This window comes from Streptopelia decaocto (genome assembly GCF_964273445.1).
Source record: "Streptopelia decaocto genome assembly, chromosome: 16".
NCBI lineage: Eukaryota > Metazoa > Chordata > Aves > Columbiformes > Columbidae > Streptopelia > Streptopelia decaocto.
In genome coordinates, this window is record NC_138671.1 from 7,417,162 (window position 1) to 7,439,545 (window position 22,384).

General features: G+C 43.7%; 1 protein-coding gene across 2 annotated transcripts in view; it reads right to left on the reverse strand.

Moving 5' to 3' along the window:
* Positions 1-3,832: 3,832 nt before the first annotated feature.
* SEC14L1 (SEC14 like lipid binding 1) overlaps positions 3,833-22,384 on the reverse strand; it is a 43,091-nt gene continuing 24,539 nt past the window's right edge. For both annotated transcript variants that reach the window (XM_082067250.1, XM_082067251.1), the window contains 14 exons: positions 20,635-20,784; positions 20,413-20,544; positions 18,226-18,354; positions 17,746-17,980; positions 16,898-17,007; positions 16,057-16,246; positions 12,958-13,046; positions 11,940-12,010; positions 10,156-10,327; positions 9,722-9,856; positions 8,960-9,094; positions 8,260-8,511; positions 7,061-7,239; positions 3,833-6,528 (listed from right to left, as the gene is read on the reverse strand). In XM_082067250.1, coding sequence (XP_081923376.1) covers positions 6,423-6,528; positions 7,061-7,239; positions 8,260-8,511; positions 8,960-9,094; positions 9,722-9,856; positions 10,156-10,327; positions 11,940-12,010; positions 12,958-13,046; positions 16,057-16,246; positions 16,898-17,007; positions 17,746-17,980; positions 18,226-18,354; positions 20,413-20,544; positions 20,635-20,784 — 2,085 coding nt within the window. In that variant the 3' untranslated portion in view covers positions 3,833-6,422. The remainder of the gene's footprint in view (positions 6,529-7,060; positions 7,240-8,259; positions 8,512-8,959; positions 9,095-9,721; positions 9,857-10,155; positions 10,328-11,939; positions 12,011-12,957; positions 13,047-16,056; positions 16,247-16,897; positions 17,008-17,745; positions 17,981-18,225; positions 18,355-20,412; positions 20,545-20,634; positions 20,785-22,384) is intronic.

Consider the following 22,384-nt stretch of genomic DNA (forward strand, 5'->3'; position numbering starts at 1 on the left):
GGAGCAAGAGCAATCAATTAACCGCCTGTATTTACAGTAGCGCGTGTTCGCTGCCGCAGCAGCTGGGCTCTGCAGCTCGAGCAGCACCGTGGTCAGAGATGGGGTGGTTGAGGCTCTTTTTGGTCAAGTTTGGGCTGAATCCAGCCATTTCGAACCAGGACAGCCGCTGCTACCTGCCCTGGTCTTGTGTGGACATGAGCACATTCAAACTGCCGGCTCCTGTGCCAGTGACAACTGATCCTGCCATGGTGAATAACCAGGGACCCGGCCCTGATTGGGGGCTGTTTTTTTGCTGATAATAATGTGTCACCATGCAGGAGCTGTAGCACCAGCCAAGGGCCACAGGGTTTGTCTGGCACAAACAACCAGCATTAATTGGCACGGGCCGGTCGGCCTCTGCTAAACAGCTTTGCTTGCTGTAAGCCCCAGAAATTCATTTATTGGAAAGAGTGCTAATTAAGATCTTTAGGGCTGATCCTGGTGAGCCTTATGATGGGGATGTGTGGACAGTTATTTATTTGAATGCTTAAAAAAGGCAATGTCCTGGGATCTGGCTTTCCCCTCTTCCTCACCTCCTGCCAGCTGCCCCTTTCCCCATCAGATCCCGCACCCGCAGGCAGCCCAAGGAGGGACAAGGACCACGCAGTCGTGTTATTATAAGGACTATCAAACTGCATGTGGCAAGGAGAGCCTTGCCGTCAGCATCTCCTGCTCCTCGACCGCCTTAGCCAAACGCACTTGTACCCGCGGCTTCTTGGTGTTAATGCATTTGTGCTTTTATCTCTTTCTGTGCTTGCTTTGCCACGGGAATGGACAAAAGCCTGGATTTCCTATTTGTGACCAGTTCTGACTTGCAGAATCCAGCCCGTTGGAGGTGCTGGCTCCATGGAGGATGGTGGGGGGATAAGTCCCTGAGGGAGGTGTTGAGAGGTGCTCTGGGAGGGAGGGCAGGAGCCCAGCACCTGGGGACACACACCTTGTGGGAGTGAATGCACACGAGCACAGACAGACTCAGAGAAAGGATTTTTATGCATTTAACTTGTCCTTTTCAGCCTGTGATGGCTGCTGGAGACAGACTGGGTGGCCCTGGAGAACAGCAGAGGGGCTGCGATGGCTCTGGCCAGGGACGCTGTCTGTGTCCCCAGAGCCCCAGGGTGCGACCTGAAGCGATGCCATGGGACAAAACGCAGCGTGGTGACCCTGGCTGATAAACACCCTGGCTCAGTTCAGGATACTGTTGTGAGGAATGATCCTGTATTTTCAGTTCTCCGTGCTGTTCCTCCTCTTTTCATCTCTCTTTCCCTGGTTGAGTCTTGCACATAATTAAACTTAAATGTTTGGTTACAGCCCATTGCAGCTCGTGGCCTAATTCCTACTGAGGCCATAGCATTAAACACAATATTTGTTCACTTCTACAGGATTTCTCCCACCAGCTCCTCAAGGGTTTTCTCCAAAGCTGATTAACTTTCCCAGTACTCTTGTGAAATAATGACTGTTTTGGAGGGTCCCTAGTAGCAGGAGAGCAAAACAAAAGACAGGCTGAAGGGCAGTCGAGCATCCTCGCGTCATGGGCCCGGTGGTTTGGGGCTTGGACAGGACACAGAGCACGGGGTGAAGATCTGGGTGAAGACCCCAACCTGTGGCCATTGGGGCAGCTGCTCCTTTGCAAAAAGCTTTCTCTTTGCTGAGGGGGTGGCACGGGGGATGCCTGCCCTGTTTCCAGCTGCCAGGATGGGCCAGTGCCTTGTGCTGGTGGGGCAGCAGAGCCGGGAGGGGACAGGGACAGATGCAGCCGTGCCTGGGCTGCTGGCACCATCTAGTGGGGTTTCTGCCAGTGCTGTGCTGCAGCCACCCCAACGTCTGTAGCGCTCCAGCTGCCCCACTCGTGGGTCTGTGCTCCTGTACGTGGGCTCAGGCTGGTGGGGTTTGTGCTTTAGCCTCCCGGTGATGCCCCGCGGCACTAAGAGGGTGCTTGGGGGTACAGAGGCTGCCCGGCTCAGCATCGCTCCTGGGCACAGCAGAGCCTGGCTCAGCCAGTCTCACCCTGCTCAGCCCTGGGCTGGCAGCCGTGGGAACCAGTGACCCTAATGTGGGGTCCAAGGGGTCAGCATAGGACAGGAGGCTGTGGATCAGGTCCTGCTGGGACATGGACACTGCACAGCAATGTCCCAAGCCATTCTCACCTGCTTGGCTCAAATAAGGTTTGAGGCTCTTGGTTTTAATTATTTCAAAGGAGAAGCACCGGCTGTGGAGCTCAGCTTCCCCTCTGCCGCCCTGGCACAGCCCGGCCCAGCAGCCAAAGCCACCTCCTTGTACAGCGTCTTTTCAAGGGCTTTTGTATTTAGTAATGTCCATGGCAGCTTATAACCGTGCATTATAATTATGTGCTGGCATAAAAACATTGGCCGCATGTGGGAATGTGAAGTAGGTCAGGCAGCCATCTGGTCTTGCTGACAGACCTCCAGAACTATAGCTGAAAGAGTCTCATTTTAGAAACTTTACAGCTTGGATAAAATCAGGAAGAACAACCATAAATGGGTGTTTCAGCCACCGCTGTAACTCCAGGGGTTAGAAAAACCACAGCCTGACACTTACTGGCTCCTGTTTTAAACATACCTAAAGCTTTGTGTGCTACTACTACTACAACAAAAATATTAATTCCCCAAAAGTGACGGTCTCAGCCTCCCACCCAAGAAGGTATCAGTGAGGGGGGGGCAGCTGAGGCCCCCACCTCCTCCTCCTCCTCTGCCCCACAGGGCTCGCTTATTCTTGAATGAGGGAAAGTTATTGTACCTTTATACTGTTCAGTTTTAAAACCTGCGACTGCAGCTGCATCCACCAAACTAAACCAGAGTCACACAGCTCAACAACATCCCCCCCAAGCCCACACTGCTCCCTGGGAACAGAGCAGCTCCTGCCAAGCACCACACCAAGGCGTGACTGGAAAGACCAGGATTTAGGCGCAGTTTTATTGCTCAGGCAGCTGTGCCTGCACTCAGATCCCTCAGGTGTTCCCAGGACAGCACTTGCTCAGCCTTAATTCCACCAGAAAGCCCAGGGCAGAGCCACTGGGTGAAAAGAAATAAGCCGGTGGAAAAAGAAACCAGTGCTTGCACTTGCTCCTTCAGGTGGCCAGGCACAACTCAGCCTGCACGGGGCAAGACAGAAACACTCCTCTGCCCCCCTCTGTGCTCCGCTTGCCAGCACAAGCCTTTTAGATAACACACATAACACACTGCACGAGGGATGCTGCTGCAGGCAGCTCAACTGCTGCGGTTGAAGCTCCCTCTCAAGCTGTGATAAGGGTATGAAGTCACCATACAATCCACAAAAGCGATCATTTTCTTTTCAGGGCTACCTGCAGGCTTTTTCAGCACAGAATTTTTTCCTTTTGTGTGGTCACAGGCTAGTGAAAAACCCTGTGTATACGTACTGTGGGGAAGACAGGATTGTGTTGTGTGACACGGAAGTGCTCAGTGCGGCCTTTCCTTCCCAAACCACGCTCCTCACCCCTTGTACCTGCTCAGGCTGCCGCTCCCCACAACAGACTCTGCTTTGCCGAAACTTCTCCACGAGGGCGAGAACTGAAGGACCTTCTGGACGCCTTCCTGTGTAACCTCATCTGGGTGTTCCTGCTCCATGGGGGGATTGCACTGGATGAGCTTTCGAGGTCCTTTCCAATCCCTGACATTCTGGGATTCTGTGATTCTGCATCCCCTATAACAACATCACCCCAGAGCAACTCCAGCAGACTGGAGTTTAGCACATCAAATAACCTGGAAGCTTCACACCAGGTGAATGAAATAAAGAGGCTGATCCTTTTTTTTTTTTTTCCAAACAGTTCACATTTATTGATAACGATAAAAAAATCTTTTAAAGACTATCTGTATTTTCTTAACAAGAATGAGGTATTATGTATACAAAACATTTACAGAATTTGATATGCGGTTCATGAGTACTGACAGGAAAGTGCAGGAGGAGATGGTAACAGGAGAAGAAGCCAACAGAGGAGTCATTGGCTGAGAGAAGGAAGAAGAGTAATAATATCACACGAAGAAAGACCAGGGTATGGGAAATTAATTAGTCAGACTGAAGTGATCAAGTCATATTGCCACAGCACTTTGCTTAGAGGAAGATTAAGTATTGTTTTTCTGGAGTTTTATCTCCCCAGCTGTTTGTGCTGTCATGTGCTTTGAGCTCTAAAAGATGTGTTAAGATTAACAGCAGGAAAAACCCAAAGTGCCACTTTGAGCCAGCTCAAGTGAAAAAAACCCAAAATATAGATCTTCAGACTTGCAAAGTGACTGCAATTCAAAAAGGTCTATAAAGCCAGACACCTCTGGACAGATGTGGAGTGTCGAATGAAGCAGTTTCTTTACAGTTGTCAGCAAAATCGCCATCTGAGAGAAAGAGAGAGAGAGAAAGAAAGGGGACCATCTTGAACTCTTACAGCCTGGTAAATGGAAAGGAGCATTTGCAAAGCTCCCCGTGCCTCCTGGTGCACTGGGAACACTGGTTCCTGCACATCGAGAATCAAACCCCTCTCAGCAGGCCGGGTTCCCCGGGCAGACAGCTCACAGGAGCAGCGGGTGGGGAGCTGTGTGACACCAGAGTGGTGGCCTGACTCGCACAACAGCACACTTGGGCAGCCTAAGTGACAGTCTAGTCTCCATCCTCAGTTTCCAAGCCCAAAAAAAAACCAAAACGGACCAGTTTGGTTCAGCTTAAGGAGACTGGCCTCTCAGTGTTACTGAAATACTTCTTTGTCAGCTGTCTGCCACATTGCACAGCCAGAACTAGTCCACAGGAGATGCTCCTAGTTCGAGGTTGGTACCACCTGCCTCTCAAACTCTGCAGTCACAAAAATAGATTTACACTGAGTTCAGAACCAGCTTTCCTCGGGCAGGGCACCCAGAATCTTAAGCGAGTTCTGCTTTGGAAGTGCAAGACCTTTGCAAGCTCCTCACCGCTTCCCCACACCAGTGCTGCCTCCCCAAGACGTCGCAGAGCCTGGCAGGCTCTCCAGCCAGCGCAGCAGCTCCTTGTGCCTGGATGGATAACTGAGCCCTAAGAGGGTGAGGACAGACCAAGCAGGGTCTAACTATGCAAATCCTGCTGCATTTTAGATTGAAATGTTCTCTGTTCCACTGCTGGGTCTGTCGTTGCCTGCTGAGGGCCCTTTGCTCAGCACTTCAGTCTTTTGTGCCTTTTGCATGTAGGAGAGGGGGCTCCAAGGGGAAGAATACCTGAACAGATTTTAATAAAGAGTTCAAGCAGGATTGCTTAGGGCTGGGTAGAATAGGGACAAAATCCAAAATGGACATGCACCACTGGCAGTAGCAACAGTGAAAATGGTCGAGCAGGCACCGCTTAGAGCATCCTCTACTGTATCACTCAGAGCAAAGATCCCTGTGCTCCCTGCCTGCACTAAAGCTGCTGCTGCTCGGAATGAAGCGCTCAATTTCTGACACACACAGGGAAGGAGAGGAGGCAGGAGAGACTGAAAAGCACAGGAAGGATGTAAGCCATACCTCCTTTAGGCTGACTTAAGAAGCAAGCTTTAGCTCTGCATAAATTCCTGATAAGAACAGAGTGTCAGTAAAATCAATTCACGTGGAGTGGCCTAAGGAAGTGGAGTGAAGCTTCAACTCTGAGCTGGGAACAAATCCTCAGATCAATTTTGGATCAGCCCAGCGTGACACAGTGAGGGAGAGCCTGCTCTCTGCCTCTCTCTCCACAGAGCTTCGAGCGCATATCCAAGGAAAGAATTAATTGCTTTAACCCATCAAGACCCAGAGCTCAAGTTCCCAAAAAATGTGCTCATAAATAGGTATTAGTGTTTACAGCCTGGCCACAGCTCTGTGGGCGTGCTTTGAAAAATACGGACTCACAAAGTCAAGTAGCTGGCAACTGCTTTTGTCTCGGACATCACTGGGTGGCAAAGGGAGAACAGTTTGCAGCACTGGAAGATCACAGGGGAGTTCTTAAGATGGCAAGGAATGTCCTGACAGGAGACTTGCAGTTGATTTCTAATGCACTATGGAGCATTTTTGGTAGGGTTTTTCTCTTTTTTGCTTTTAAACATTTACACAGTTAAAAAAAATATTCTTAACTGATACACTGGTTATTTTTCCTTTCTTGAGAGCCCTTGTGTTCAGAGTTAGGATTTGTGCAAGCACACTTGCAAAAATACTTATGGCTGAGTTAGGAAAAAGGGTTAAATTTAAGAGACAAGCTGTTGGATCTAACAAGGACCAAAACCACTAAGTTTAAAATTCAAACAGCTACTTTACTATATATAAAAGGCTTTTGTGGGGTGGGGATTTTTTGCGCAATTGCCGGTTGAATACGCTGTATTGCAGTCAGCTGCCACAGGCGAGGGTCCAGCCATCTCATCCATTTGCTTTTCATCTGTTGTGGCACTACCTGGAAATCATGGAGCTGGAATGGGACTGGCTAGAAGAGGTGGTGGCAGCACTGAGCTGGGAGAATCCGCTGTGGCTTGATTCAAGGCTGGTCATAGATCCCCTGCAACATAACACAAAGTAGTTTTAAGCTTCAGAAAATACAAATGTTTTGATTTCTGATATGTATTGATATTGTATTTGCTTGTGCACTGAATAAAAACACCAAGTAACCGTTTTGATGAAGATACTCAAAAGTTTCTCTGCCTCACCACATGGGGACAGCAAAAAACAGCTGCTGTTCAAAGAGACTGAGAACTAGTTTCAGTCAAGCACATCAACTGACAGGCAACTGAACTGACTCGATTTCATTCTGAGTTGCCTCCACGTCTACACGACAACCTGCCACCTCCAACAACTCACACAACACTTCCAAAGCAGAGCAAAGTGATCAGCGATGATTACAATGAGATAACTAATTAACCCCTTTCACACATTAGTTGCTGCCAGTGCCAGTACTGGTTGATTTTTTTTTTTTTTTGAGGCCTAAAAAGAGACAAGTCCTCACAACTTATTTAAGTGAACTAAGTATCTACCATCTAAGTATCAGAAAGGTTTGACATCAGCTGACCTTCATGAACCTTGGCCAGACATACCTGAAATCTTCAGATCCTATTACTTCTGTATAGTACATGACTTTACATTTGTGAGAGGAGACCTGTAGAGATGCTAGAACATCATCCACACGAGGCAGGTTGGTTGTAGCACAGGCAGGCATGCTATGAAATTTCCACTGGAGAATATAGAAGCCAGGCCACCTGGTCACATGCGATCCCTGGAAGCAGCCGCAGCAAAAATTGAAAATTAACTTTGTTAACACAAAGATTCGTAGGCTTGAAATTTTTTTTCCAAGCTTAGATAAACTGCCTACATGCTCAGGATTTTTTCCCCAGTGCTGGTATTTCAGCTCCTCAGCCAACCGGCAATGCCGGTCAGCTTTCCCCACACAGCATGCTTATAAAAGCTATGACAGAATGCCAGCGGTTCCTCCTGCTTTTTGACAGCGTCAAAGGCTTAGGATTTAAATATACTGAAAGGACAAAGTTGTTGTCTAAAACAACATCAATTCTTCCATTAATTGTTATTAATGGCTGTCCTTTGAGACTCTGAGAAAAGCAGGCAAAGCTCCTGCCTCACAGAAAGTGCAGTTCAAGCAGTCACTGTCCCATTTCCAGTTCAACACTTCCAATTAGATGACTTAAGGAGCTCCTTTCAAAGGCTGCTCAACTCTCATTTCAAGTCAAAAGGAATAGCAGTGGCAGAGTGCAACTGTAAACATGCTGCATGTATCTCAAACTTGGTAATTAAAGGATAGGTTGCAAATGTGCAAAAAAACCTTCAGGAACCTTGGCCATAGGGAGCTCCTTACGCTGTCTGTTAGAGGGACAAACACACACACAAACTCAGTCTTAATTTCCAGACTTCCCTCATTACTGAGATAAGACACTCCAATATTTTTCACAGACTGTATACTTCAGAAAATAGTGGTCCAAATTTCAGCATGAAGCACATGTTGATACTTTCTGGATGTGCACTGCTTTCTAGGTGGCTTTCCTGTATTCCTTGCTGATCAATACTGGACCAATGCAACCTCCCCTTGCAGCAGATCCCATGCAAATACAATCCCCGTTCCCCACAGCATGCAGCGAGGGACGTAAGCTGAAATGTCGGCCAGAAGCGAGCAGACAGTCCGGAGCTGAATCACCACTCAGTCATCAGTAATGATTGTGAATTAGAACATCTTGTTTTGGAGCGAGCTTCCATCTGCTCCCACAGGAGGGTTCAGCTCTCTTACCTGCACACTCTCCCCTTCTTTGCAGATAAGGGGAGATTCCACCATACTGTAATCACGGCCCAACTGCCAGACTTTGTCTATCAACTGGACATTGTTCCCACCAGGAGATGTAATACTGTGAGCTCCCAGAGAGTCCTTTTTAGGAGGCTGTGGGGCTCTTTTGGAATGAAAGATGTTAAAAACAATGTCGCCCTTGCACACATCAAAATCCCATGTGATCACAGATGAGGCATCCACAATCTGAATGAGAACCTGAAACAGAAAAGTCATTATTAGACAACGGCAATTTGCTCAGCAAACTCCTGCTAGAAAAGAAGACAAAGAGCAGAGCTCTTGTTGCTGGGCTTAATTTAGACTCTAAAAAAGGCAGTGTAGATACAACTTCTCTTCTGATACAGTATCCTTATCTTGACACATGACTTTCAGAAGCTCTCAAGTAGCTTCTGAGAATATAATTTGTCTTTGCTTAGAAGGACACTGCTTTGAATAAAATGAAAAACAATGATATTTTCTAAATGGCAGCCAGGCAATACCAGGAATAGTCACCAATTTCAGGTACTAAAGCATCATTATACACCAAAACTCCAGAAGAACAAGCTAGAAGCAAGGCAACTAAATAATCAAGTTCTAAACCGTTTTCAGTACAAGAGACAGAGTCCAGAGCAGAGGGTTGAGATGAAAGAAAAGACACCAACTGTACCTCATGCGGAGCTCCTTTGAAGACACTTGCAGACTGGTAGATTGTTTCAGTCCAAAGCTTTATGTCTTCATTTTCTAACTCTTCTGCTGTCCGGTAAAGGGACTTGGGAACCAGCCCACCCTCTGGCACTTCACACTAAAAGCATAAAGAACTGTTAAAAACTATCCACTCCACTATACCCTCCCCATCCACACCCTGACATGCGCTCTGACTGCTGGCTTCAGAAACAAAACCTCACACATACAGAAGTTTAGGTGAGAGTGCAGAACTAGACTCCAGAGGAAAAGGTTTGTATATACACATACAGAACCATTTTTTTGTTTGGTGTGGTCAAGGCACATATTGCATTAGGAGACCTGGCTGTTTGTTAAGCCCTGCTAGCAGATGTGCCACATATTTCCTTGGGCTCCTTGTGGTATCAGCAAGTTCTTCAGGTGACACAGCTTCTTCTGATCAGCTGATGGTGACAGCTCTTGCTCGGTGCTGTGCTACCATATCTGCTTGAACTTGACAGGTAGCAGAGGCCATGGCTTTTAACTGTGCCTGGCTATTGTTCAATGAGTATCAAATAACTCATTAAAGAAGTATTGTACTTCTTTTTTTAACACTGATTCAGAAGAAACACTAAGCCTAGAATCATTGCAGCCCTCTCCCCTCCAAACTACACCAGAATCATTCTGTTCTTCTAGGATTCTTTGTTCGGAGGAGTGGGGAAATAAAAAAAGCCCACAAATGGCTACGTGCACTAGTTTATATTCATACCATGCACTCTCCACCAAGAAAGTCAGGGATAATTTCTTTATCGATGTAATCCAGCAGTCCCCCAGGACCCTGGTAGTCGTTTCCTGCATAAATAAGGAATTTCTTTCTAGTGTTGTCATCAATGAATGGACTAACCTACAAACAGAGAAAAACAGAATAGATCAGACTCCTGCATTTTTCTAGGGTTAATTTTGAAGGAATCAGTTTAATTGTATTAGTGTTATCACCCTTGTTATGCAAAGAAGCTAAATTAACCAACTATGTAAGCAACTAGGTAGCATTTTTTAAACCATTCTAGGAATCCTATAAAAGAGATGTTTCCAAATGGCAAAATTTTCTGCTTATCAAGCCTGATTTCTAAAGTGTTTCTATGAACTACAAGTGTGTAGCAGTGTACTGAGAGACTGAAGGAACACCTTGAATTACAAACATACCAGCGTCCAAAGAACTGGGAATACTCGAGGTGCTCTGAGGATAAGAAGACGACCCAAAGTCTCAGGGTAATTAGCTTCGACCACCTCAATGATTCTTAGCAATGCTTTGACACCAGGTCTCCATAAATGCCGCATGTTCAAGCCTTCCAGATCTACTAGACAGGTCCAAGAGCTGGATTTGAGAAAAACAAAAAGAAAAATCTCAATAGCATCAAAATTCTCCTTTCTCATGCAAGTGTTCAATGTACTGAAATGTGCAGACCCCACTCATGTTTTGTTTTCTTCTGTTTTACCTCCTTGCTTTGCACCTGCAGATGCTGGAGTTCAAGGGCCTTAGAACGGAAATGCCTCAGAGTGTTCCAAGCACGATTAAAGTACGTGCAAGGATCACGTTGCACATCACACATATCTCCCCACAGACATTTCAGACTCCAGGTGAAGGTTAATATGAAGCCAAAAAAGATCCTGTCAACAGCCAGCCCAAATGTTAAACCACTGCTGTTACTGGGAAATCAATTAAGTGGCCACACTGCTGCTATGAAACAATTTAACACTCATGGTTCATATTTCCTACTAACACAGCACAACAACAGTGCCATTATACACCAAAGCTAATTCTGTTTTCAGATCTCCGGATGGAAGATTTTTCTATAGGAAGCGATATGTTCTTAATACTAAATACTGAGCTTCAGGATATGCTTTGGTTACTTTCCAAGTTCAGGTCTCGCCCTGGGCATGAATTCAAGATTTACAGCTGTGCTGCACCAGCTAGCATCCATTCAATTATGCATAAGGCTTCTATGAAATAGCAAACACTTCTTTGTTTCAGTTTAAATGTGTAATATATGGTCCCTTAGAATTACTTCTACAAATGAAGATCCAGTAGGCAGCACAATTTCACAGTTACACAGATGAAACTCATCTCTTGGATTTGACCTCCCACTGCAAGCTAGGACAGCAAGTTCTTTAACAGGGAGAAGATAAGCAGACATACCAGGCATCCCTGAACCTTTACAGATTAAGGGAAGGAGTCAGAAATTGAAAAGAGTCCAAGAAACATTGTTTCTTTCAGGGCCAGTCCTGCATTCATTCCACACCCTTAAATCCATTTTGCAGTTAACACTTTCCTAAGTGACCCCCACAATGAATGAAAGATTGGCTAGCAAGCCATTTCTGACTGAACTACACAAGAACTCATGCTAGAATTTAGAAAACTAGATCTCGGATTTACCAGGAGCCTCGCGACCTCACCTTGGATCAAGAGCTGAGTAACCACATGTAATAAATGGAGAAAGCAAACAAGAACTGAGTGTAATGAGCCTTGGTATGGACTGTGGACGAACAAGTGATGAAAACAATTCCTAAAACTACTGGAAAGGTTATCTGTGATATTATCATGGTCTGTTTTTTTGGCAGCCTGTACCAACATTTGGCTATAAAATCCCCCAGAAGCAGAAATGGGAGTTCGGCTGCATTGCTTTGCAGACATCCAACAATAAAAGAGAGTAGAAGCTTAACAGCCAAGTAGAACCATGAGACTCAGATCGCTGGAGCAGGTCCGGTGTTTCCTTCAGGTCTGACAATGCAGATTCACTCTAGAGGGAACCGGGGAGGTTCTTGGTTAACTGAACTGTGCTTGTATGTGTGTGTGACACACACAGCCTACCCTGCGCTTGTTCCATTTAATAAACTTTGCTCAGCAGCACCACATTGCCTGATGCTCCCCCCCACACGCCATGACAACAGGTAATTCCCAAAGAGCTAATCTGGTTCTTGTATTTTACCTTATTGGCCTGCCAAATACTTTCGTATTCTCCTCACATCGCCTCAGTCCTTCTTCATTAATTGAAAGAACCTGTACAAGAAAACATGTTGCTTAGAGAAGACAGTCTTAAATTCAGTAGATGGGATAAATTAAAAGTTTATATTCAAAGAGTAATTAAAACTACAAGCTCAAACCAGCATAAACTTTTTTTTCCCCAAAGAATGAACTAGAAGTCACTACATTTACCCCACTGGTTGATCTTGAAAAATAAACGTCTTTCCATAAAAGTAGTAAAATGTAAACAGGATTCTCTAGAAAACTGAGACCCAGGAGTGACATAGACAAGAAGTCTACCTATATTTCTACTTCTGTCCCTTTAAAGCATTTATTTCCTATTTACTCAGAAATTAAAGTCCCTTTTTAAGTAACCTTGAAATAGAACTAGGGCAAACAAACAAAGTTTAGTATGTGGCTGGAAATGCCACAGGAAGAGAAAAAAGTAAATTCCAGGCCCTGGTTCTAGTGGTTACTGTGGCCATGACTGTCCATACTAGTAGTGAAAAAAATATTACTGCAAACCTGGAATTCTGCCAGCTTTCTGCTTGGAAACTGAGCAGGTCCACAATAACACAGTCTGAGTGATGCCTTTGGAGAAGGCAAAATTACAGGCAAGTACTTTTTCTTTAAAAATAAATTATTCTCATCCTTGGAATACAGCCTTGACAAATATGAGCATGGCATCTTCTCTCCTGTACAAATGCAGAGACTTGAAGCACTGCACAAACTGCAGAAGAACCTGTGAAAATGCTAACAAATAACTACAGGAGCTGCCAAGAACTACGCCTTTCCGTCATCAGTTTGCAGTTGGAAAGAACACAGAAGACCAGCTACCAGGAGCTTTCAGATGTATTCAAACCAGAAACAGATGCCAGAGAGTACATCAAAATACCCAGTGCGATGAATGTTCTGGCAGAGAAGGAAATTTCTAAATGAAAATATCACATTGTTAGCAACTTGCTGGCTCCAAAAATACTTACGTATCGAAGCAAAGCCTCTTCCCCAAGAGCTCGCACTAAGCCTTTGGTATCCATCTGTCCCAATCTCAGCACGTACAGCGGGCGACCATCTGAATAACAAGAACAAATATATCAGCATAACCCTTACTTTTACAGCAGCAGACTCTTTGAGTGATTTTTATGCTAAAAATCCAAATGGAAAGAAGCCAGTTAGTTCAAACTTTGTTGTACAGTTGGAAGAGGGAGAACCTGGAGCAGATGGCAATATAAAACTTTACCCTGTCCAGCTACACTAAAGGATTGCCTGTAAATGAACTGCAACATTTCATGAAGATGTCTTGATACCAAAATAGCTCCACTATCTGCAAGGAAAGTTCAAAGGGCTGCAATGAGTACACTGGAACTGACCAGATCCTGGTAAACACAGTTAAAGAGACAGGATGGTTATCAGGGTCCAGAACAGCTGAAATACTTTAAAACTTTAGTCCATTAGTGTAACTGAAGAGCTGCAGTGAAGGCTGTGAGGCTTCTGCCACACACAGCACGACACTGCCCTGGAGAGCTTACAGCAACCTTTTTGGAAAAGTAGCTGCACCGAGTTCTGTGAATTAATGAAACCAAGTGTTAAGCCAGAGCCTTGCATTCTGCAGTATTTGCTGAAGTCACACCTTCCAGCTCTGTCATTACCCGTTATGCGGAGCTGGCACACAGCCTTGCTTCTGCAAGCCTGGTGAGAACAGAGACTGGCCCAGAGAGCAGCTCCACACAGACCCTCTGCACTCAAAGCCTTTTCACAGTCACCTTGCGGCCTGGGGCATCCTGACGCTGCCCAAGGTACAAAGGTGTGAAGCTTAACAAGTGCATTGGCGGGATTTGAGAATCAAAGCTGGCGTTTCTGGCTCGGCACAGCAGGAGCTGGCTGGCTGGAACGGCTTCCATCCTCCTCCCAAAGCTGTCATGCATTTTTTAAGCTTTGCTTCATGTATTCTAGTACACGTGGTAAATAATCACCAACTCAGAAAACTGAATATGCTAGGACACAAGATTTTTAAAAAAAAAAGAGCTTTCTGCCTAAAAAAAAATCTCCCTGAAGTCCTGTTGTCTGGTTAGCTTCACTTCCCCTCAACAAATGCAAAGAGAGGTATCAGATTATCATTAAGTCCTTTGGAAAACAAAGAAAGAAACTGTCAAGATATGCTATTAAAAACAACCAATCAAACAACAACAAAAAACCCCACACCCAAAACAACAACAAAAAACAACCAACTAAACAAATCCCAACCAAAATGGCAGAGTCAAGGCAAGTTATTTATTTGACAAAGACACTACCCCCATGAAAGTTCATAGTATTTTGTATTTTTTCAGGTGGTCGAAAGAAAATGTTATTTTAACAGCAGCGCACACTTATCTTGGAACGTACGGTTTAGCTTTTGAACTAAACACTAAACAAAAAGTGCTATTAAGCTTCATAGCAGGTCTCCCTCCCTCACAGATGCATCCAAACCCAAACTACTAGATTACTAACCCTAGTCCACCCAAATTACACATGAAGGAAAGTCTCAGCTCACAGTGCTGTATTATCACTGTGTATTTAGGTTCCATTAGAGCTTTGTGATTTAAAAAACTATTTGATTGAAGCGTTCCTGTCAAAATAAAAGCCACTCAGATGTACAGAAAACTGTGTTAATTGCAAGGCAAAATAACTTTTATTATTTTACACTAATAGCTCATTCTAGACAACAGGCTTCATGACTCCTGCCTTTGCTTTAGAGCTAAAAGCTATACAGAATTCAGCTAGCTTAAGTTCAGCACACTGAGCATATGTAGAAAGAAAGAAGCAATACTAGAAAAGAGGGTTTAAAAAAAGAACATACCGCTGCAAAATTTTAAATTATAGACAAGTGCTTAGTTTTGAAATTCCCTTTCTATTCTTGACAAACCCACGCTGTACTTGTGGGCACCCTGCCGAAGAGATCAAAGGAGCGGGAGGGGAAGGGAGGAGGGCATGAAGTTCACCACAAGACTGAAGAACTTCTCAGAAAATCATTAAACAACCCCTTGCTGCATTCTGTACCTTCCTACTCACTGGCAGGAGCCAGTTCTGTGCTATCGACAGAGGAAGGCTTTGCAAAGCAAGGACAAGGAACTGAGAGAAACGGAGAACTTATCCACAGGTCCTTTTCCCTACAATCTTTACAAGCATATTCTCATTTTCCATTTTCTCAGTTTGAGGTCTGTCAAACCCAAACCAGCAGGGGAGAGCCATTTGAGCTCTTGAGCTTCACAGTGATTAAACTGCTGAGGTGCCCTCCCTGTCTCCTGGATGCTGACGGCATCCCGTCCTGCTTCGTGGAACAGGAAGAGCCAGCAGAAACAATGGTGCCTAGTTGGGAAAAAACTAAATCAGAACACAGAGAGCTCACAGTAAGAGATCATTTCCTTATCTAAAGGGGTCAGCTTGCCTCAAGCAACAAATTCAAAAATGTTTCATTTCTATGGATATATTAACAACAAGATCAGTGCACGATAAAGCAAGTGGAGGGATAGGGAGTGTGTCAGGCGTAGTCGTCTGTGTTGTAAAGATCTGGCCATGGCTCGTCACCCAAAGGGAATTCAGCCAAAGCTTCTTCCTTTCTTAAATAAACCTGCTCTATCTGATGTTTTTGCAACTTCCCACTTCTCATCATTAAGCTGATTGTAATGCCAAATAAGTATTCATTTATGCCATCAGCAGACTTTTACAACATCAGAAATAGGTTGATTAGAAAGATATACTTATTTACAAACATCTTTTAATCACTGAAAGAGAATACTCAGCATTTGCATACACCCTTCTAAGCATCTCAGAGCACTACCGAAGTGCAATTAATGACTTTTTTTTAAACTACTGACGAAGCAGAGCTCTTTAGACAGTTAAATATGTCTGCATCAGTCAGAAAGATTAGGACCTAAGAGTGCACCTCCACCAACTAAGCAGCTGGCAACATCAATTTAAATGCATTTAGTACACAACAACTGAGAAGTTCATCTTTCCAGTCTTCTCTTGTTAACAGATGGGCAACTATCACCTTTAATTCAGAACCTAAAAAGGTTGTTCAGTATCGACACTATAGAGCATACCTTTGTCATGGTGATGCCAGCCCCCTGCATAGTAATCTTGGAGCACTTGAGGAGGGTTCCAGGTGTCTAGAATATAGTCTACCTGGTGCTGCTTACGCCACGTCAGCGACTGGCAAAGGATCTCTCTTGCTTTATCAATGTTGAAGTCCCGGGCACGCAGGAATCTTAAAATGTGCTCATCCTTTGGGATCTATTAAAAAAAAACCCAAAAGCAATTTTGTATTCAAGGTTTGAAACAAGAACAAAAAAAACCTCCAAACAACAGAAGGTAAAAAACCACACAGCCCCGCACCAGTGCAAGAGGATGGTACGTAACACCGGCAGTTACTCAAGCAAATCAGTCTTTGTTTGCAACAAAAACATGAGCCCTGTCAGGTACTGCACGTACCTTCACATAAGGGATATAAAAATATCATGAACTCTAATGTAATAGTTTACACCTGTATAAGTCAGTCCAATTTAAACGAATCCAGGGACAAAACACTGACTGTATTTCATTGTGAGGTTAAAGGAAGCTGAGACACATGCAAATCACAAGCCACTGGAAAACCCCCAGCCTTGCTACCAGTGATTTAACTGACCACATAGCTTCCCTTTTAGTATTGCGCTTAGGGACACAGATTTGAGAATATGATGTTTGGCCAAAACAAACAAATGTAAAAATAAGGTTATTATAGAACCAGGAAGACTTATAAAACTGTTATTCCCCTGTACTGGTTTACTGACGTTCTGAGAGGTAGTCAGGCTAATCATTTAAGTACCTAAGCCAGACAGTCACAATGAACTTCCGTTGCCACTGTACAAATTTAATTTCGGTTTTGATCATGGATGACCAACTTACTTTGCCTTTATGTGTCTCCTGAAGCCACTGTCTCAGTCGAATGAGGCAGCTTTCCTGCATCGGTGTCAAGTCACCCAGATACCGCTTGATGTAGTCTGCGTCCAGCTTGTCTAAAAGGAGAAGTACGTGTGATTAGAGTGGTCCTGAACTGACCCAGTCAAAGTAGCAAGTGATCCTGTAAGCTGATATCTGAAGCACAGACCCAGCTGCTCTGTGTTCTGTGCAGTCAGAATTGAATAAAGTTTGTCTGAATCAATGCAAAGATGAGCAAGATACACAGTAATCTTAATGGTAAATCTGGAAGATTAATTCTCCTTCTGCAACAAAGAAAGGAGTAAAACCAGACATTTATAAAAGCATTTTGCCAGTATATTCAAATCTATCTATCCACAGCACCACAGGGCTTGCTTCTTCTGGAAAAACTTTGAGAAACTCCAACCTAAACCTCCCAATGGAAGAATTTTCCCAAATTCCTTTATTAACAGAGGAAGGAAGATACAACAGAAGACTGTGTCCAGGGAAACGTCAGCCCTTTCCTCCCCATAATTCCTATAGTTATACCCATCCCTGAATTTTGGGGCAAGAAGGCAGCCATTCATTTGCAACCTAATGAACAGCAAAGTGAGGAATTTTTCCACCCATACCTGACCTTCATTTACTAAGATCAGCCTGTGACGGGTATCCCAAGCTATCCCACACGTTACTGCTTTGTAAGCCAGCACTTTAACGGTGCATGTTACCAAACAAAGAGCCAACGTGAAGATTTTCAGCTGCCTGCAAGAAGCAGCGCAGTGCCGGGAGCCTGCACAGTACAAAGAATCCCACCAAACTGAGTCGGACCAACATACCATCAGGTGTTCCTGCTGTGGGCTCCGTGGGGCTGCTCGAGGTGTTGAGGATCTCCTTATTGCTCAAACCCTCCTTTGTGGCAGAGTCTGGTATAGTAATAGCAGGTGAAACCGGTCGTCTTGTGTGGGATGTACTGCTCTCCAACTGACATGCAACAGGAGGAGTCCAACGAGGAACAAAAGTTATGCCTTCCTCCTCCAGCTGCTTCAGGTAGTATTCTATTATTTCTTTTCCCTTCAAAAAGGAAAATTTATGTCAGCTACTAAAACTACCCATTTAGACACATAAAGGATTGGGCTGAAAAATCCATTAAGTGGCCAGATGTCTCTAGAGCTTCCGCTTGAAAATACAGACCTACACACACAGGCTAAAGGGTAAACAGCCCAGCTTCTGGAGCACAGCAGCCTGTTACTTAGCAGCACCTACACCGTCTTTTGGTAACTTGGAGCCAGGCACCTCCTTCATGACCGCAAGCTCACCTTTTTAATATTGCTGGTGTACTGCTTCATGGCAATCTTTTCCACTGTGCTTTCAAAACCAAAAAAAGATTTGATATCCAGACTCGCTGACTGTTCGAAACACGTCCAGTCTTCGTTGTCAGGATGAACCTATTAGTTAAAAGGAGGTCATACAGCTTAGTTACCCATTTAGTATTTTTCTCCTCACAATATATGAAACGACTGTTTCTTGGTTTACAAGGTCACATAACCAAAAACATTCAAGTGGAATTTGCAGTCTTTTGCTGCATTGGCAAAACATGGTTCAGAAGAGGTAGCACTAAATAACAAAAAGCTGAGAAACCCCATGGCCAGCACAGCACATTTTTTTCTTAACAAGAAAAGGAAGGGTGGGGAAATACTAGCGCACCAGCCAAGAGCCAAAGAACTGGCGCGTTTGTACAATTAACACTATCTCATTCTAGATACAGGCTGTAACTGTAGCATATCTGTGGAACAGGGGAAAATACTCAACAGGGAACTTTCTGCTTCTGCAGGTTAGACTGGCAGCCCACAGCCAGGTAGCCTGAGGGTTGCAGCAAGTACAGCGTAAGCATTTCCAGGCACTGCAGTCGAGACGTGCTTGCAACAGATTGTTCTCTCGATGACCTACAAAGTACCTTAGTATGTTGTAGACTAAAAACTATTTTATTGTGTTCTATGATAATGCTACAGAAAGAAGTGTAAACTTCAGATTTGGCTGACAGGTGAATAGGCTATTGCAGAACACTCTGTTTTGTTGTTAGCTTATATCTTAGTTTGCTGAGGGATGATCCTGAAACAGAGATGTTACAGCTTACGGCTGGACTCAGTCTTAAAGGTGTTTTCCCACCTAAATGATTCATGATGATACTCTGATGGAAAAGCTGTTTTCTAAACTCTCTTCAGCTGAAAAAGACCTGTCAGGAAATTCTAGGCTGGGCTCTGGATTTGTAGTTATACAAACGTCACAAAAGGCTGGATTTCTGAGCATGCAACTGTCCTCATGTCTTGAAGTTCCCTTCCCCCTCAAAACATACTAAAATTAGCTGGGAACAGTATCAATACTTCATAACAAGACAACTACAGAAAACAAAACAAATTTCCCTTAATTTGCTGCTTCTGCATTAGGGAATGTGGGGTACAAGAACAGTTTGTGCAGCCTAAATAAGTACAAATCATAATACCAACATTTAAGAATCTTCCTGTCTTTTCATAAATTCAATTACAAAATAACATTAATAAGAATGACCTTTCAAAAACAATTTATTGTGGAATTTAAATTCTGGTTTTTTTATTTATCTACTAATTTCTTGATTGAGTAGAACAAGGACAATGAAAAGTGTTGTGTTTTGTACATATTTATCAGACGCACCTTTCTGTACAACATTTCCCCTGTTTAAGCAGAGCTTTTACAAAAAAATTGCATGTGAAAAAGTATTTTTAAATGTCCCTTGGAAATAACTGCAGAAGTAAGAATAAAAAAATCAGATAACAGTCTCAAGTGGTTTTGACATCCAGTGACCTTTTAACCATGGTTATTTACACAACAGAAACTCTTATCACCCACAGTAAAAAGAATGCTACAATACCAACAAATGGGTTACATTTGCTAGCTTTGATTTGACCTTTAATGTTGATTTGAAGTTTTATTGCTCTATACGTGTGCTGTATGAGCCTGGGAGCATTGGCTACGCCATTCAGAAAAAAGCACGACATGCTCACAGCACCAGACTCCTCCGTATCAAAAACATCTGTGCTGAAGACCAAGACGATGGAAAGAATCAGGTTAAAACACAGATGACTTGAACATTTGTTTGAGCTGAGCAGAAGGCAAATAAGCTACGCTGAACTTTGCTTTAACAGTTCTGTCAGGGTATCAGCAGCCTCACCGAGTTCCACACTATTATAGACCACAGATTTGCCTGAACAGAGCTGTCAAACACAGCAGATTATGTTGTGTTCTGCTCTCTGAGAAGATACTCAAGCAAGAGGGTGCCAAACATGTCTCTGTTCTTCACACAAGTGTGTTACATTTAACACTAACAACAATTATCACTCATGGTGGTGTGTTGGCTATTTTTTCTTGGAAGGCAAAAGCCAAGAACAACCCAACTTCTGTTTACGAGTCCTGAAATCTAAACACTGACTTAGCTCCATCTGTAGCACCACCGAGAGCCTGTTACTCACTGTGTAAGAGCAGTGTTCATTAATAATGACTCTATTAGAGAAGGTTTCATTGTAGGCTTCTATATGCAAAGTCCTTTCTCGTCTGTTCAAAGAATTCTTCTGGATAAAATAGACATAATCCACTCCTGCAATCTGAGAAAGATGACATAGATTCTGTTCAGATACAATATTCACATGAAAGGACATCCAAACATATAAAACAGGCACTTCAAACCTAATCACCTTTTTCAACAGCCGTGGTGCATCTATATCGAGCTTACAGCGCCGTTCAATCACATGGATGGACTCATCCTCGCTCTTGTATTCACTGACAGTGTCACTGGCTACAAACATAGGGATCAGAGGACACGTAGGAAACCTCCTTTCATATGCCTATACAGAGAAAAAGACAAGAAAACAAATTATTATTGCAATTCCCGAGGGTGTGCGTAGGGCTCCTTTGTTGACATCAGCAGCATTTGCAGGCGTGATGCCCTTCATACCCTTCGTAGAAGGGATTGAGCCTTCCTGGAATCCACATTATAGCTGAAAAAAAGGTCACAGTGCATTCCAGACAATCCATTTCTTAATATGTTCCTAGCACAGCCCTTTCCAGGTAAAACAATTTGTAAAACACATGAAATGCCCCATTTGTCCACTCCCTCCAAAAAGGAAATTGTTCATTACGTACAATGACAATCCTCCTGTCAGCAATAACAGGAAAATAAGACCCTCTAGTTCTAAAATACCACAAGACAAAACAATTATGTGTTGGATTAAAATAACCCCACATGCTAATTATCAGTGTTTCCCCAAGCTGTGTAGAGGGTTTTCCATACAGCTCCCAAAGGTCTAATAAAAACATTTCAAAACCTATTTCTTAAGCTAATAGAGCGCTCAAGCTCCCTGTGCAGAGTATTCATAATGATTTCACTGCAGTTTATCAGCTTACAGTTTTGTCCAACAACATACAGTTAAGTCTTTTCAACACAATGAGGCCACTTCATATCTCAGAAAATTTAAACTTTTGGCAATAATGCAGAGCTAGGAATAGCTTTGATTCCAGTTAAAGAATATAGCTATGTGAATAAGTTCATCTCTTAAATACTTGACACACAGAGATGGCATTAAATCAGACACACTTGGAAAGGTCAAGAACCTTGGATCAGTTAAACGGGTAAGATGAAAATGGGAGTTACGTCCATCAGCAAACTTGAATTCTTGTTTTAGAAGCTCTGTGGCTGGAGAATACAACACAATTGGTTTGCTTCCTTTTCTTTCATAGTCACTAGTGCCCCTCCACTTCTCTTTGTTTTTTTTCTCCTCATGGGGTAGCAGTAAAGTAACTAATTCTTTAGCTTTCTTCCCACATTCTGAATTCTTTCATTTTTTGCTACTATCAGAACCTTTGGAGAAAGGTAGGATTTGCAAGGTGTCCCAATGCAGAACAAAACTTCAGTAACATAAAGTAAATCTGAGCAGAACATGCAACAACTCTTTAAATGATTTAAAATTTCCACTCTGTCCTTTTAGATTATTTTACCAGCTGTGGATATAGCTGGGCTGCCGCACAGAACAGCACCAACAGGGAGAGGGTGTGCAAGAAAACAAACTGCAGCTGCAGCAAGTATGTGATGGTAGCACTGGAAAAGGTCTCTGAATTCTCCTTTTACAAGAGTTAAAATACTTAGTTTGTTACCAGTACTCAAAGCCAGTTTGAACAGAGCGTTACTATGGTGACAGTGGTGCAATGCACTAAAACAGTGTCAGCTTTTTTCCCCCTTGTGCATATTTTTAAAGCATTTTTGCAGCACGATTGCCCTGAGTTCATAAGGCTCCTCTGTAACGCACCAGCAGCACAACCAACACGCTCCCTTTTTTAAGACTTTTCATCTGTGCACAGCTGGTTTTGTTTAAAGTAAGAATAGAAATAATTCCTGGGTGCAGAGATGGGCACACAATAGAAGTGACAAGGCATTAGTGTTGTAAAAGA